General features: G+C 41.1%; 1 protein-coding gene across 1 annotated transcript in view; it reads left to right on the top strand.

Moving 5' to 3' along the window:
• The window catches only part of CENPI (centromere protein I), a 13428-nt gene extending 1919 nt beyond the window's left edge, over nucleotides 1–11509 (top strand). The window contains exons 4-20 of the mRNA XM_010016691.1: nucleotides 857–964; nucleotides 2161–2209; nucleotides 2527–2573; nucleotides 3249–3338; nucleotides 4113–4241; nucleotides 4483–4644; nucleotides 4911–5031; nucleotides 5246–5337; nucleotides 5656–5773; nucleotides 5866–5930; nucleotides 6419–6516; nucleotides 7191–7326; nucleotides 8052–8176; nucleotides 9221–9269; nucleotides 9423–9656; nucleotides 10556–10609; nucleotides 11390–11509. Coding sequence (XP_010014993.1) covers nucleotides 857–964; nucleotides 2161–2209; nucleotides 2527–2573; nucleotides 3249–3338; nucleotides 4113–4241; nucleotides 4483–4644; nucleotides 4911–5031; nucleotides 5246–5337; nucleotides 5656–5773; nucleotides 5866–5930; nucleotides 6419–6516; nucleotides 7191–7326; nucleotides 8052–8176; nucleotides 9221–9269; nucleotides 9423–9656; nucleotides 10556–10609; nucleotides 11390–11509 — 1797 coding nt within the window. The remainder of the gene's footprint in view (nucleotides 1–856; nucleotides 965–2160; nucleotides 2210–2526; nucleotides 2574–3248; nucleotides 3339–4112; nucleotides 4242–4482; nucleotides 4645–4910; nucleotides 5032–5245; nucleotides 5338–5655; nucleotides 5774–5865; nucleotides 5931–6418; nucleotides 6517–7190; nucleotides 7327–8051; nucleotides 8177–9220; nucleotides 9270–9422; nucleotides 9657–10555; nucleotides 10610–11389) is intronic.
• Nucleotides 11510–16318: the final 4809 nt, after the last annotated feature.

The raw sequence follows: 16318 nt of genomic DNA on the forward strand, positions 1-16318 counted from the left end.
CATTCCTGACCAACTTCAGCAGGGTATCCCTTAGGTTCTGTGTGCCTTGGCCTTGGCAGCATGATGTAATATTAGCAAAATAGTCCTTTTTGTCCTCACATAGTCTACTCAAAGGTTTGCATCACAGAATAATTTAGGTTGGAAAAGACCCTTAAGATCATTGAGTTCAACTGTAAACCTTTACTGCTAAGTTCACCAGTAAACCATGTCCCCAAGTGCCACATTTACACATCTTTTAAATACCTCCAGGGATGGTGACTCAGCCTTTTCCCTGGGCAGTCTGTTCCGGTACTTAGTAACCCTTTCAAGTGAAGGAATTTTTCCTAATATCCAATTTAAACCTCCCCTGGCACAAATTGAGGCCATTTTCTCTTGTCCCATCACTTGCTACTTGGGAGGATGCTGACCCCCACCTTGCTACAATCTCCTTTCGGGTAGTTGTACAGAGTGATAAGGTCTCCCCTGGGCCTCATTTTCTCCAGACTAAACAACTCCAGTTCCCTCAGCTGCTCCTCACCACACTTGTGCTCCAGACCCTTCACCAGCTTTGTTGCCCTTCTTTGGACATGCTCCAGCACCTGAATGACCCTCTTGTAGTGAGGGGCCCTCAGATCATGTTTGAGGGTTACCACATACTCAGAACTGAGCTGCTTTTCCCATTCTGATTTAGCAATTGATGCTCTTGGCAGACATTCTTCCACAGCTGAATCAGCCCAGTTCTGTTCATCAGTACCTATGTTGTCTTTGAGAGTAGCATGTATCCTTAGTGATTGAGTCTCTTAAACTGGCTGGTGACTGGTCTGTCTGGCTTTTGCCCATCACTTAATGTAATATGGGGTTTTTTTCCTCTCTGCAGGTGCTCTTTTTAAGATGGCTGATCACATTTTTTGACTTCATTGATCACAAGGAAGAGCTTCATGCCCTCTATGGTTTCTTCTTTTACTTCCTGCAAGATGAGAAGATGGTAAGGAGAGCTGAAGAATATATGGTATTGACAAAAATAAACCTAACTGTTCATTAGTAGTATTCATGTTAGAATTAGTCTGGAGTAGCTGTTGGTTAGAGACCATTTTCTGATGTGTGGAATTTGTTTTCTGTTTTTTTATTTTGCATTTGAAGGTTGCTGGGTGGTTTAGATTCAGAACCAGGGAGGTACTGGAGGATTATTTCTGTTTCAATGCTGTGGTTTGGTTGTTTAAACACATTTCCGAGAATTGCTATTTTGCATCAGAGTGTCCGTATATTTGGTCTAAATTTCCAAGAGTAACTATGCTGCTGCAGTCTCTGGAAATGCCTTTGGTGTCACAAATCAGCAGGTGAAGTCTCCTGCTTCTGGGGAGAAACTGACTTGCATACCTTGGGCAAAAAGAAAACCTTTTAGAGCAATGTTGATTTAAAGGTGAGAAACTCCAAATGCTGTTTTACTTAACTGATTTGAAATTTAGTTTAAATGAGAATGAACAATCAGAACATTTCTCTTATATGGCTACTGTAAAACCCGGGCCCTGGAATATTGAAATGTTTGGATTCAGTTCACATTAAGATGATCTGGGTGGTCATGTTTGGCAGATATTCTTAGTTTAGGCTATTTTGTGGTTAAAAAGTTCCCAAGGCTGTGAGTTATATTTCTTGTAAAATTTTTAATGGTTTTAGGTGAACATTGGTAATATTCTTTTCATAAAACTGGATTAAAGTTCTTACTGTTTAAAGCAGCATTTTCAGGCATGATGGGCCAATTAGAAAGTGCACCAAAGTTGGTGTGAAGGTAGTTTAAGCCCCTTACAGCCTCATAGAAGCTCTAATGAATTATTTTGGTTCTAAGGTGCCTTTCTTAGTTGAAAATGTGATTTTTTTTTTTTTTCAACTGCTGACTCCTAAAATGTCCAGACCATGTTTCCCATAACAAGATTCAAGCTCACTGAACAGCTTGGTTGCTATAGTGCAGGTAATGTTTCTAAATAAAATTGACACATGTGACACTTAAAAACTATGCTACTTCCTAAGGGAAGTAAGGTGTGCTCTGCCCCATGGGGACACAAGGATGACTTGAGGCAGTCAGCTGAATAAACCAACATTAGCTTGTGAATCCTGTATGTCGCTTTAGTGTTTCCTGGTCCAGCAGCACCAGCAGGATAGTTTATTGCTGCCTTTTCCTTGCAGTGCCCCTACGTCTGCCACGTACTCTACTTGCTCACCAGGAAGGAGAACGGTGAGTCAATCCAATTGTATGAGATGGAATATCATTTTGTTTCTTGCTCTGTTTACTGGCATCAACTTTTCTTCCAATGGAGCTAATGCAGTGATCAGCCAATATACTGCTTTTTAGGCAGGAAGTATGAGTGGTAGTGGTAGTTCAGCCTGATTTGTCTAGCACTTTCTGGATTGGAAACTGTCTATTAGCCTGGAAATAAGACTGGTTCTGCTTCCTTTGCAAGGGCTTTCTATAATAAACATGATACTTAATTTTTGCTTAAATGTCTGATACAGTGTTCTTAAAATGTGTTATGTTCTTAATTGTATCTCCAGTCAAGCCTTTTCGGGTTAGGAGACTGCTTGACCTCCAAGCAAAAATGGTGAGTTTAATTTGAATCTTGTAGAGTTTGACATGTGGCTTGTAAGACTGCTGTCTTTACAGGATGGAGCAGAGGGGTTAGTGTCTGAGGACAGGGTTAGACTGGAACTGTAGGCTGTAGTCTTTGTAGCATCAGGGCTTGTTTGTCTTGCATGTACGTGCCTAGTTTTCATTTGTGTTTGTGAGCCCATGCAATGACTTGCACACAGCTATACATTTTATGGCTATGTGTAGTAAAATCCTTGGAGCAAGGGGTGGCTTCATTTATCTGATAACATCTTTAATTTTCTAATCATCTTTTTCAAGTGGTATCAAAAATGATTCAGAAATGTAAGATTGTGGGGGATCTGTGCTCTTTGTAAGAAAAAACTGTAGGTGTAGTATTTTTGAGCAGTTAGATGGCAGGAGACTATTTTTCATAGTTTTGATAGTTAAATTCCTTCTTATTAGTTATGACTACACAAAGTTCCTTCTTCAGTCCTCTTCCTGTGGTATTTCATTGGCAGTTTCTGCTCTTCCTTTCTTTTTCAGTTGTTCATCGATGGTCACTTACTGACATGTAGCTTTAGAAAGCATTTAGTAATCCGTGGTGGGTTTTTGCTTCTAGAATACAGTGTGTGATTTCTACACTAAGAACATACTTCACATGTTTTTCCTCTTGTTCTGCATTTGGCAGGGAATGAGATCTCATCTGCAGGCTCTACTATCACTTTACAAGCTCTTTTGTCCTGAGCTGGTGACCATAATCCTTCCTGCAAAAACAAAGGTAAGGAATTAGATTTAGTCTACTTGGAATCAATACTCACAACACTGCTTGTACCGAGCTTTCTGCTTAAGCTACAGCATGATTTAGTGGTGAAGGTTAAAACCCAAAACTATCTTCAACTGTTTTTTATGAGCACACTGTATTAACTTTTGTCATAAAAGCTTGATTACCTGGGCTCAAACCAATCTGAATACTTTTGTGATGCTTTAGCACTCAGTTAGAATTTACAGACCAATTGCAACTGAAGTGACAGAAAATAAGTTTTATGCAGAATAGGTGTTGGGTTCATTTTTCCAATTTTCTTTGTTTTCTGTAGTAGCTGCATTAATTTGAGAGTTTGGTTGCTCACTGGATTTTTCTGTTTGGTGGATATCACTGATGCTGACCTTGGGAAGCCTTCCCAGTAACTTTGGTATAAGCATACCTTGGTCATTTTTATTTTAACGTATACTTGAGATTTACTCTATGAATTACTGATTTACCTGAATAAGGATTATAAATCTCAAGTGTTAGAGATCTCTTCTAAAAAACGGGACATCATTTCAGAAGGGAATAAAAGCATAACTGTTGAGCTACATGCAAAAGGTAATGAAGCTGAGGACTCTAGCAAATAAGAGCACAAAACTGAGAGTTTTGTGAAAACCTTGCTGTTTGGTCTGTCAAGCAGAGTTGAGTGTATAAACACTGTGGTGACTTTATCAGAATAGAAACTGATCTTTCTGTCACTTTGTCTTAGTTTGGCTTCTTGCATAGATGTCTGCTTTGTGTTTTCAGACTTACTTCAAGAATGCAGAGGGCCCATGGAAAGCAGCAATCAAAACAATAAGGCAAAGAAAGCAGAAAAACTCTCCAGTGCCCCAGCCACTGCTTTTAGGCACCGCTCAACCTCGGTCACGGAAAAGGGTAGGTTGTGGGCCTAAGGTAGACCCTAGAAGGTGCCAAACAGCTGTTTTCATTATGAATATTGGCAAATAACGGGAGTCAGGCTTTATTCCAGCACTGCGAAGGGTGGAGGAGCTAAACGGAAATCCAGCATTCCCATTCTAATGAAAGCCTTTTTTGCAGAACAGGGTCTTTATGGGAATACTGTACTTGATTGCAATGGAAACAGTCATTGCTATTCTTTTGTGTTTCTTTTCTAAAGAAATGGAATACCCAGTTGATGATTCCTGCAAGCAGTACAAATAGAAATCATTTAGAAGAGGTCAGGCAAAAGAACAGTGATTTGTACAGTACAGATGAGTGTTTTCCAGTGGAGCAGCTGCAGACCTTTCCTCAGCTCCTACAGAATATCCACCATCTAGAGGTGAGTTTCTGGCAGGTCTTGATAAGGTCACTGAATGTTTTGAGACATCAAAGGTTATTCCTCTAAGCCCAGTTGTTATGTGAACAGTGTGTGGGCTATCTAGTTCTAATAGAGCATCTAGTCCTACCTGGGCTTGACAAATGGGTCCTGGAGGTGGTCTCGTTACTGGTAGAAGGATTGAACAGCTCTGGCAGAATGAGTTTCTCTGGCAATTTGCTGATGTAAATACTGAATAACTCTTCTTTTTAATTGCATTTCTCTTGCAGTTTCCTTCCCGGATGGGTTCAGTGTTAACAAACCCTTTGTTGCTTCACTACATGAATTGCATCAAAGACGAATCCGTTTACCTAAGGCTCTACTATTGGTTGGGCCAGACTCTTCAGGAAGGTTAGGAACTTAATATTACCTTGCATAGTAGGGAGGTAAAGGATGTCTGGGGCTTTTCACCTTTCACTAATGGTACTTTGCTATTCAGATTTATAGTGATAATCTGAGAATTACATAATGTTAAAACACCTATTGGATGAGAACTGAATTTTGTTTCTGATCGTGCTAATTCTTGCTGTGCTGATATTTGAATACAGTATTCTCTCCTATTTAGAATGTACTTGGTGTGTGGCTGATAATAGCCAACATGAAGAAGAATTCAAGGACTTCCTGGAAACTCTCTGCAGTGCACAGTGTTTCTTGCAGGTAAGAGCCTGTTTTGGGGAAGCAAAGTGTTTCACGATGTCTTCCCTTAGGGTACTTTGGGGACTTACCTGTTTCTCTGAGAAGTGACAGTGTCTCAAGTAATAAAACACATATTCCTAAGGCAAGTAGATATTCTGAAGATGACCTTGTTTTCTACAGGAAAGGTAGTTTAAGAATGATATTAAGAATTATAATGTCCTGGTGAATTGTATGGCAGGAAGAAGGTGTAAGTCTCTTTCATTCTTCGGGGTGAAGTGAGCATGGCAAAGGTGCAGGCATATGAGATTAGTTTTTGAATGTTCATCTTCTGCATTGTAGGAGGGGCTGTCTCCCTGTGAAGAGTTCCTGTATAGGAGCCTTCCTCTCTGGGATGGCTTGTGCTGCCGATCACAAATCCTCAGACTTGTGAGCTGGATCCCCCTCAACAGCTTCTCTGGTATGTGTGATCCTCTGAGTGAGGCTGGACAGTGATCTTGAGGGACAGAATTTTTCCACAGATGATATATTGCATTCTCATCTTGTTTTCAGAAATGAAGTCACATCTCTACGATCCCCTGGCACAGCTCTTCTTCACATCATCGCTTTACTTTAAGGTAATTTAAGTGAATACAGTGGTTCTTTAGTTCTGGTTGATACTGTATCTGCTCTTCTATCAGGTGTATCAGTCTGAGGGATTGTGTAGGGGACTTCTGGGGAGGTCTGTGCCCAGATGAGGGTAAAGTATGTACTTACAATGAAACTTCTGGGGAAATTTGAGTACCTTTAAGATACTTTTTTTTTTTTTGACTGGAATTAAGCTAAGGCACTAAGAAAATAAAAAGAGCTGAGAGTACCCAAGGCAGTAGTTGGTTTGCGATTATTTATTGCAATTTTAGGTGGTATTTGCAACCCATGTTCTCCAGGAAGAGGCTGTAATGCATACAATCAGTACAAGGGGACATGCAGTTATCTCACTGCTCTTTGTGGTTCTGAGAAACACTTGATATCTTCCCTTGTATATATCAACTCTCATGGCATTTTTTGTTTAGTATTAGTCACTTGTAAATTGTCATCAGCCTGTTTTTGGTTTTGCCTCTTGCAGTGCAGTGTTCTTGAGAGCCTGAAAGGGCTGTTGCAGAACTGGTTAAATTGGCAGATGGTTCATCTGGATTCAGCATCTGACTCTCGAATCCATTCTTTGTGAGTTTCTCTGAAATAAATGCAATATTCTGCGCATTGTTCACTAGTGTATTTAGAGATATATTCTAACCCTATTACCAGCATAAAGAAAAACTAGAAGGTTAATAATGCTGTAATGTTTCTGCTGTATTGTAAGCTACCTTGTCACAGAATCATAGAATGTTTTGGGTTAGAAAGGACCTTAAGATCATTTAGTTCTAACCCTCTGCCATGGGCAGGGACACCTCACACTGACCATGTCACCCAAGGCTCTGTTCAGCCTGGCCTTGAACATTGCCAGGGATGGAGCATTTACCACTTCTTTGGGCAAGCCATTCCAGTGCCTCACCACCCTCACAGTAAAGAATTTCTTCCTTATATCCAACCTGAACTTCCCTCTTTAATTTTTAATCCCTTACCCCTTGTCAATCCTCTTCTTCCTCTTTCTTTAAAAATATTTCTGTTGACACTGAAGATGGAAATCTCCAAATCAAATCCTTGTAGCACTGACAGCTGGGTCATGTTTGTAATAACATTGGTAACAATATGTTACTGGGTATATTGAAGAACAAATTCATGTTGCTGAATGCTTGGTAGGTCAGAAGGATAAACTTCAGTTTCTTTTTTACTGCTTTTCCTTTTTACTGCCTCCAAAGAGGTATATATACTCATGTTGCATCACGTAATTCCTGCAGGAATACAACCTTTTCTGGACTACTGAACATGGTGGCTGAACTGATCCACTTTGTTGGAATGATCTCTACTGTTGCACTGCGTTTGGAAAGCGATCACACATTCTTGCTGTACTTCATCCTTGACTTCTATGAGACTGTACGTATCCTGTTCATTTCTGGCTTTCAGAATCCCAATACACTCAAAGGCTGTTTGCAGTTTTTAAGCTAGACCATGAAAACCTCTTCCTCATAGTTTACAGAACTTTGTGATTAAATGCAAGAGTATTCCAAATACTTAGTGGATCTACAGGTGTTAACTGTTGCTCTTGCATCCATAGGCAGAACTAAACATGCTGAAGGAAAGTGGTTGCTCTTAAGTCAGAGGTGAACTGTGGAAGGGGGAGGAAACAATATGGCATAACATGCTTTTTTTAATGCTAATTTATAGAGAAGAACAATGTTTAGTTCAATTCCAAACAACGTATCCTGATTATTTTTTTTTTTTTCTCCTTAAAAAAATGAAACTTTCCCCAGTTTGTCTTGGAGACAAACTAAGAGCATCAAATAGGCTTAAGCCTATTCTCTAGTTTTCTTATGTCTTCTCTCTGCTTACTGCCATGTGACCTCCATGGGTAGGTTTGGCTCTAAGTAACCATGACAAAACATATGGTATACCTAAGTGGTTGAAGCGGAGACTGACATATGGACTGATGGTATGTGTCATATTGAGAAGGAAATGGAATTGCTTCACCCTGGCCTTCCTTCCTAGGTGAAGTTGCTGGAGCTGGCTGGAATGTAGTGTCATACGCTCCTTCACTCTTGGACCCTTTGGGGTGTGTTAATGGCAGTAGTAATCTCCCTTGATTTGCTTCATTCTTACAGGTGTGTGACATGTATCTGAAGTACAATCTGCCTTTGTTGATAATGCCTCCTGCTGGAGTTTTCTACCCAATGCTCCTCAGCATGGATTCTGTCAGCTTGAATCAGCTCTGCTACATTATGTACAGGTACTACAAATGGTGTGGGCTGTAGGGACTCCTTGTTTTATCTTTCAGTCCTTTGGAAATTAAATTATTATTATCTTCTTCTTACCATGCAAGGCAAAGGTGGAAGTACCAGCTGTGCTGAGCTTTCACGGAACAGGATGTTATAGCTGTAGATCCCACTTTATCTTTTTCTTTTTTTCCAGTCTGTTATCCAAAATAGTAGGATTTTGACTTATTTCCTAGTATTATTTCAATACCTTTGGTATGTGAAGGAAGGAGTTCCCATATTCTTTTGAGAGAGCTTATCAGCCAGCTGGAATCACTACTTGTAAACAACTTCTCACTCCTGTGCTTTGACCACTACAGAGTTTATAAGGAAAAGCTTATGTGTGCTGAGTAGGAAGGACTTCTGCAACCTCCAGACCTTTGGTACTACCGCTTGCTGCTTTCAGGTGCAGAGGCAGCCCAGTTTAGCTCTGCAGGATCCCTCAGCATGGCTGCTGCTCTTGGCCTTGTTAGCTCCAGTGGCTGCATGTTAGAAGAGCAGCCAACTGCTGACAGCTGGCACAGGCCTCTCCATGTGGCCTCTTTCTCTAAGGAGTCTGCAGGGTAATTAACATGACAGGATGGTCTCTGGGAAATAAAAGGAGCCAGCACTGCTTATAGAGAGCAGCTGTCATGTTGCATTACTTACAGTGCTTCTGTTTCTCTGCTTAGTGAATGAAAGGCTCCTTTCTTAAAAACACACTGCATTTCTCTGCTGATTTTAAGGCTGTATGTCAATAGTTATGTGTTGCCTTTATAAGGAGACTGTCTCAGGGAAACTGGTCATGTCTTAATCATTTAAGAAACTAATATTATCAACTGTCTCACTGCTCTGCCTGGAAAGGCCAAGTGATAAAGTTCCTTTTGAATTCTTTTTCGTCTCTCTCCTTTTTATCAGAAAAGTTTGATCTCTTGTGTAGGAAATAAGCTTTCTTAATACATTCCTCCAGCTTATTTTCAACACTGGTAGGTAGTAAAAATTTACAGGCCCCTAACTTTTTGTTTGCTTGTTTTTCTCAGGTATCGAACCAACTTGGTGGCTGCAAAAGAAAATGAGCAGAGTAAAAAGGTATTGTGGATAAAGTTATGTGCTGGAACAGACCTTAGCAAGGACTTGGGTTGTCTGGAGGGGAGGTGTTGTGATGAGATTCTTTTAAGGACTGGAGGGAGCACACAATTGCTTCAAGGATGCTATTTTTTGGTTTGTGTTCTTGTCCCTCAGGAAATACAGCAATTCAGGTTCAGCAACGAGACATACAAAGAGTACAACCAGTACATAACAGCTATGGTGGGTTGTCTGTGGACATCCAATGCATTCCAGAAGGATATTCATCCTCAAGGTCTTCGTATGGATGACGAACTGCTGAACAAAACCGCAGTGGAGGAATTCAGAACCAGCTTTAACATTGTCTACCACCCAGCCATGATAGGCTATGCTGTCCTCTTCCTGCAGCAGGTAATGGTGGAGGCCACCATTGGGCCTTTGGCAGCACTGGCTGTTGTCTTGACGTTTCTCTAGAGGTGTATCTCAGCATGGTGTCTGACTTGTGGAGTCAACTGGGCTTTCAAAAGCTGCTCTGGGATTCTGTGTTGTGTGTCAGATCAATGGCACAATTTGAGTAGTCTTTGTGTGGTGTGAAAGCATGAACGTGACAGTTCTAGATGTGAATTTGTGCTTACCATTTTGAAGATAGAACCAAAATAGCTAAATAATGAAAGAAATTACTAATTCAGTAAATGCTTCCCAATAGTGCATCCTGCCCCACAAAATATGCAGCATGACCTAAACAGTTAAACTGCAGAAAGTCAAGAAACACCATAGTTCAACTGCATGCAGGTGGACATGGGAGGATATTTGTATCCTTCCTCCTGCAGAACCAAATGAGCTTTTGCTTGGCAGCATCACACGTGTGTCTTAAGGCAGGAGAAATACTTACCTGCAGTGCCATCGTAACCACAGCAGTGTTGAGCACCAGAGGGCACTGCTCTGCAGCACACTCAGAACACAAGCAATAATCTAAATGGTAGTAGGTTCTCTCCTCTTGCTCGTCTATGTGTAATGCTTTGGCGGGGTGGCTTTTGCACTGCAGAGAGCCAACGGTTAAAGATACCTGTAAATCTTTTCTGTTACTGTCCAGTAATGCTGGAGCAATGGGGCAAGAGGGTCTTGCATTACCTGATCACTTGTGGAACATGGTATGATGCTGGAAGCCCATTCTGAAGCATGATTTAAAAATCTCTGAATTTCTTTGCACATCTACAATTCCTGGTTTAGGAGGGGACTAAGCAGAGGCCCGGCAACTCTGGACATACTTTTTATCTGACTTGATACTGTTTTTATTCCCTCTCCTTAAGGCTTGTCCAGGTGATATCACCTTCAACTTCAATTTAATTAAGGTAAGATTTCTTGTTTTAATGAAGGGAAAACAGGCAGTTTTCAGCAGCTGTGTAGGAGAGGATGAGGTGATAATATTCACTGGTTCCACAAATGCTCTATAAAAAATTTTGAAAGGGGAAAATTCCAGCTGTAGATCTTGGCTCAGTCTCTTAACAGGAGAACATCAACATCTGAGAAGTTCTGTATGTGGCCACCTGTAGGTAGTGGTCTTCTCCACAAGTCAGTGCACTATCAGAACAACACTGTTCTCTGTAGAACAAGTTCTATTTTTGATGTAGTTGAAGCAGAATTTCTATTATCAACGAACTTAATATGAATATTCTGAGGTGGATGTGTAGCTTTGTTACAGCTTGAACAGGGATCCTGTGCTGAGTGAGTACAGTGGCAGTTTATTTCCTTTCCTGTATCAGTGCACTTCAAACCTGATCTGGAGGCATCACCACTAGTGATGGAAGGAAGGCTTTAATATCCAGGTTAATCTGGTTCCTGACATCTTCATTGTTGATCCAAAAGACTTTGCTCTTTTTAGAACTGGGATTTATAAACATCTTCAGAATTAAAAAAGATGATCATAATTAGTTATGTTCAAGCTAAGAATGTGTAATACATAACTGATAAGTTTGGGCATTTGGGAACAGGATATGACCCTGTGTACCTGTGGGTGTTTACAGACTAGGATGGATATTGTCAAAGTAGGGAAGGCAGTATTTGCAGACCTTCTCAGAATGGCCTAAGAAACAAAGCTGTCCCCTGCATATCTGACTATTCTTTCTATTTTTATAGGGAAAAAGAACTGGTATCTGGAATACCTCTATGCACAAGGTTTAGAGGGCCTGAAGGTCTTCATTGAAAGCAGCATCAATCGTGTTTCCAAGGCCTCTCGGAATGAAGCAGGAAATATGGAAAAGTGACCTGGGACTCGCCAGAGCCTTTGTGTCATCTGGTACAAGAAAGCAGAATATAATGGACTGTGTCACTAATTCTTCCTTCCTCAGAGGAAAGAAACAGAGCAATTACCCTTGTCTGCATTTTTGTACTGACGTCTATTTTAGGAATGTGAGGACACAGAAGGAATGCTGAGTGCTTGTGGCTGGCTCACTAATACTGAACCCCCTCTTGTCCCTGCTGATGGAAACTGCTGAGCTCAGATGTTCTGTGTCATCCTCATTTTTCTCTGTTGGAGTATCTGATTGAGAAACTAACATTTTCCAGCTCAAAATCACAGTGGGCAATGCTGCTTCATTTATAAGTAATGCTGATCCCTGACCTTTGCCTTCTTCGACTGTAGGTAATGAGAATCAATTGAATCAGTCTTTCAGGAATCCCATATATGTTCTGGATTGAAGCACTAGGAGTTTTCCAATTCCCTGTTGCACCATGTACATACTGACTTTTAACAGGCTGACCAAACTGACCTTCCAGAGCTTCACTTTCATTATGAAGCTTCCAAAAGAGACTTTTTGCTAGAATTGCTTATAAAGTTCTTCTAATGCAACTGGAAGATTTGGTGCTCAGTTGGTGATTTATCAATGACTTCAGCAAAAATGTTGCCACTGGCTCATCATTTTTTGATAAGTGCAAGCACAGCTTTCCTCTCTGTGATTTCAGCTCTGTATGTATTGTGTATTATATGTGTACATATAGATATAATTTATATTCTGTAAAATGTTTCCAATGTATTATTTTGAAGGAACTTTGCTACAAAACTTACCTTCTCCTGTCATTTCATTTTAACACTGGGTAGAAGTTGGGTGAAGCTGAACTGAATTCACCAGAATTTGAGTGAATTTTATTTCACTGTTGCAAACCAAGGTGGTAACAACTTGAGACATGGGTCAGAGTACACTGAATTTTGCACTTTAATCTGTATTTTAATCCAGTAATCAGTCCTGAGAGTGGCTCCAGAACCATTAAGGATGTGTTTGGTCTCTCCATCCTCTCATATGTGTATATATATTTATATGTCTGTGTATATTCACTCTAGAGAATAAGAAAATCTTTCATTGAAGACTTTGAGAGAGATTTGCACAGAAGTCTGCTTAGACTGAAGGATTGTCCTTTCTCATCCTGCTGTGTTACTCCAGCCTGTGTAAGGGCTGTTTGCTAATTTCTGTCGACAGAAAACAGATCTTCAAAATTCTGGGTTATATTTTCTCACCAGAGGAAACGCTGCAAATTACAAATCCCCCCCCTGCTGATGTGTTTTAAGATGTGTTCCTAACGTATAAGCAGTTATCTCCTTTAAAGGCTGGTCCTGTTGTTTTGGACCAGCTTAGCTTGTTGACTGACGACTGTCCCACCACCACTGGCTGGCAATCCCTATCATACTGTTGCCTGTTGTTTGATTCCCTAAAGGTTTCAGCTAAGGATCCAAGGGGGAGAGCTCTGTAGCTCTATAGTTGGTTTTATAATTTTTCTATGAAAATTCATGAAGTTTCATCATTCACACTATGAATATCTTCAGAAAGGTGTTTGAAATGCTGATACTTGTGCTGGAAAGCCTATATATTGCATCCCTTAAGGACAACTCACACAGTTGTCTTCAGATGTTGACTAGACTTGTACTTCCATATCCACTGGGATTCCCTATAGGAATAGGGCTGGAGGGTTTGACAGCCCTAGGTGTGAAGACATGGACCCAGTTACAGATCTGGATATGGCAAAAGAGCAAATAGAGAACACCTCGAAGAATCATTCCTTGCCAGGAAGACTTCGTGTTACTGGGGTGCTGGTTGGAGTTGATGTGGACGGAGCAGAGCTCTGTGGCATTCCACTCAGGTTGGAAGGGGCTGCCAGAGGTTTCGTTTCAGTTGTGAAAGGTGCCTTGATTCTGAAGAATGTGTGTAAACGTGGTTAAAAGGGCTTATAGCAGAATCCTTAGGATGTACTTACTGAGTGTTGTAGAGTTACTGGCTTCTGAGATCAGTTTTCCCTTGAAGGTGGTGTTTAGTTGAGAAAGTCATGTTACAGCAGGCTGTTGTGCAGCATTGCAGGTCTTATAGCCTGTGCTACAGAAGTCTTTAAGCAAATTGTGTACTTTAAGAGCACAGACTGGATGCTTAGAGGTGCAGAAATAAAGTCTCAGGGTAGACAGGTTTCCTGCAATGTCAGCTTTTTGGTCAAGATAGCTGTTTAAAAACCTTCCCAGGTAGCACCGATGTGCCTACTACTGCTGGGCACTTGACATGACTTTTAGCCTCTGGACACCTTGGTGGTGGTTGTCATCTTTCACATCTGGACATTTTCTTTTTCCTCAAAATACCTGGCTTCAATGAAAGGATGGCCCTTTTAGGGAAAAATGTGCTGCTCTACCTATTTTAGTTTCAGTTTTTTTCCTGCTTGCTCTTTACCGTCTAATCCCTGGGGTAAATTTTGTAGACCATTTTCTATTACAAGCATATGCTTAAAGTCTTGGCTGACCGCAGCATCTGCTTTGAGAACTAAACCTGTCTGTTTCCTGGTAGGTGACAAATAGGTGATTTACCTCCAGTGTGTGTTTCTGCCTGGTGTAAGGTGCTGCCTGTATGTGTATACTATGAAACTGCAGCAGAAACAAGTGCTTTGTGGTACTGTTTGATAGGAACAATACAGGATGAAAAGGTCATTTAAGACTCACATTCATTTTGTCAATGCATCCCAGAATATTTAAGTGTAGGTCAGGCCTGCACCCTCCCTCAGGGGATTATATCCAATACAATTCACTAGGAAGTAGGTACATGCTTTCATGTCACTGGGGTCTGCTCTCAAGTGTGTGTTTTCTTTCCAGAGGATGCTGTTTCAAGGTCCAAATTTCTAGTATCAGCTGATCTTGGGGAATGCTGGTTTGTATCCTGTCTGCCCACGAGTGAAAGTTGATGACTTGCTCCAATCCCTACCTGGCCTCCCTTCTCAGGAGGCTAAAATATACTTAAAATGTAGGAGTTTTGTAATCTTGCAAGCAGGCCAGGGCAATGGTCACCTCAACTGCTTCTGCAGCTCTTCTAGTAGTCTATTTAGATGCTCACAAAAAGGAAGGCCTTTCCCTTTGGAAAAAAATCTTTTGAGCAGGTATTAGGATTTCAAAGTACAGGGTCAGAATCCTGTCTGGGTAAGCAGGAATAGCTCCACTCCTTCCTAATGGATCTGTGTTGAGCTGTACCAGCTGAACATCTGGTCCACGAGTCACAGGACCAAAGCCATTAACCCCTCCCCTGGCAGACACATTGGCCTGAGCGTTATGCATCTGCAAATGCAGATGCCTCAGGCTAGAGTTAAGCTGAATTCTTTTTCTGAAGCCATGTTTGCTTTGTGTTTCTGTTAATTCTGATTTTGTCTTGTGGGGAGAGCTTCATTTGTGCATTTTTACTCATCAAGCTGTGTTGCTCTTTCAGAGAGAGCTTGCTTGGAAAGAGTTAATAATTTCAACCTGTTTTCAGCTGGAATGAGGAGACTGGTTGCTCTGTGTCCCTGCTTTCTATTCTCTTGTTGGCCTACTTCCCTCTGCTTGCATTTTGCATTCCTAATGCCATGAATAAATCAGGACCCAAGGATTTAGAAGGTGGTACAGCTGTAGCCACTCAGAAAATTGAACCTCTGAGGCTTGTACTGCAGCTCTAACAACTGCCAATATGTGTGCTCCTGAACTCTTCTAATAACATCTCACTGGTACCAAAGTAAAATTCACTTTGCCCTTTTTAGATGTTTACGGTTGTTGTGCCTCTACCCAGCATCTCCTCATGTGGCTCCCTTTGTCTTTTGGTTAAAGCTAAGTGATTAAACCCTTTAGGGCAAGGCAATTGCCTCCTGGCTGCTGTGACAAAATGGTTTATCACAAATCTTTGCATAGGGGAGAAAAGAGTGAGGGAAACTGAGGGAACTGGCTCAGGGTTTGCCTCTAAAGAATCGCAGCACAGTCAAACTCCTGTCTGGCTATAGCCTGAGATCCTCTGATAAGTGCTCATTAATAATACACGCTGGACAGCTTTTATTTGTAGTGCTGTGGCTCCTGAGAGAGTGTGTGAGTGAGCTCTTTATGTGCTCTTTAGTCAGAGGATACATCCAGTCTGAGTGAAGAACAACAGGCATCAGTAATAGGCTTACTCAAGAACAAAGACTCCAAGTATTTTCTTCCAGGAAAGATGATTTATGTTGTAGTAATGGTTTTCCCTCATTACGGCTCTTAGAATAGAAGTAGTGATTTTAGTCTGATGATGACTTGTTTTCCCTAAACTTTGCTTCTGACTAAAAGGTCTTTTATGACTTTCTTAGCATATGGTGATGTGGTTTTCAGCATCGGATTCCTGGGATCTGTACCTGGCTGTTAGACGTGCCTGAGTAACTCCCAGGTAATTATAGTTGGCAAGGGAGGTATTGAAGTACATAAATAATGTTCAGTAAAGCGTGTGTCTTATGATGCTGCTGCTTCACTTCTCTCGGTTTCCTGTGTTGTAGGAGTAAAAAGTCTGCATGGCAGAAGGTAAGATTAAAAAAACAAACCCGACCTTCATTATTTTGGCATCTAATTTCCATTTTCAGGTTCACCACAGACACAGAAACTGACACAGTTGGCCTTCAAAAAAAGCTGCAGGTGCTCTAAACACTACTTTAACCTTGACAGCATCCAGAGATGCGTAGGCTCAGACATGATCATCCCATTTCACAGCTTAATGAGTGAACATGTACCAGGCGAGCTGGGGTACCTGCCAGCAGTGTGACATAAAATGGACTGTTCTAGTCCAGGC

This window comes from Nestor notabilis, unplaced genomic scaffold (genome assembly GCF_000696875.1).
Source record: "Nestor notabilis isolate BGI_N333 unplaced genomic scaffold, ASM69687v1 scaffold1876, whole genome shotgun sequence".
Classification (NCBI taxonomy): domain Eukaryota; kingdom Metazoa; phylum Chordata; class Aves; order Psittaciformes; family Psittacidae; genus Nestor; species Nestor notabilis.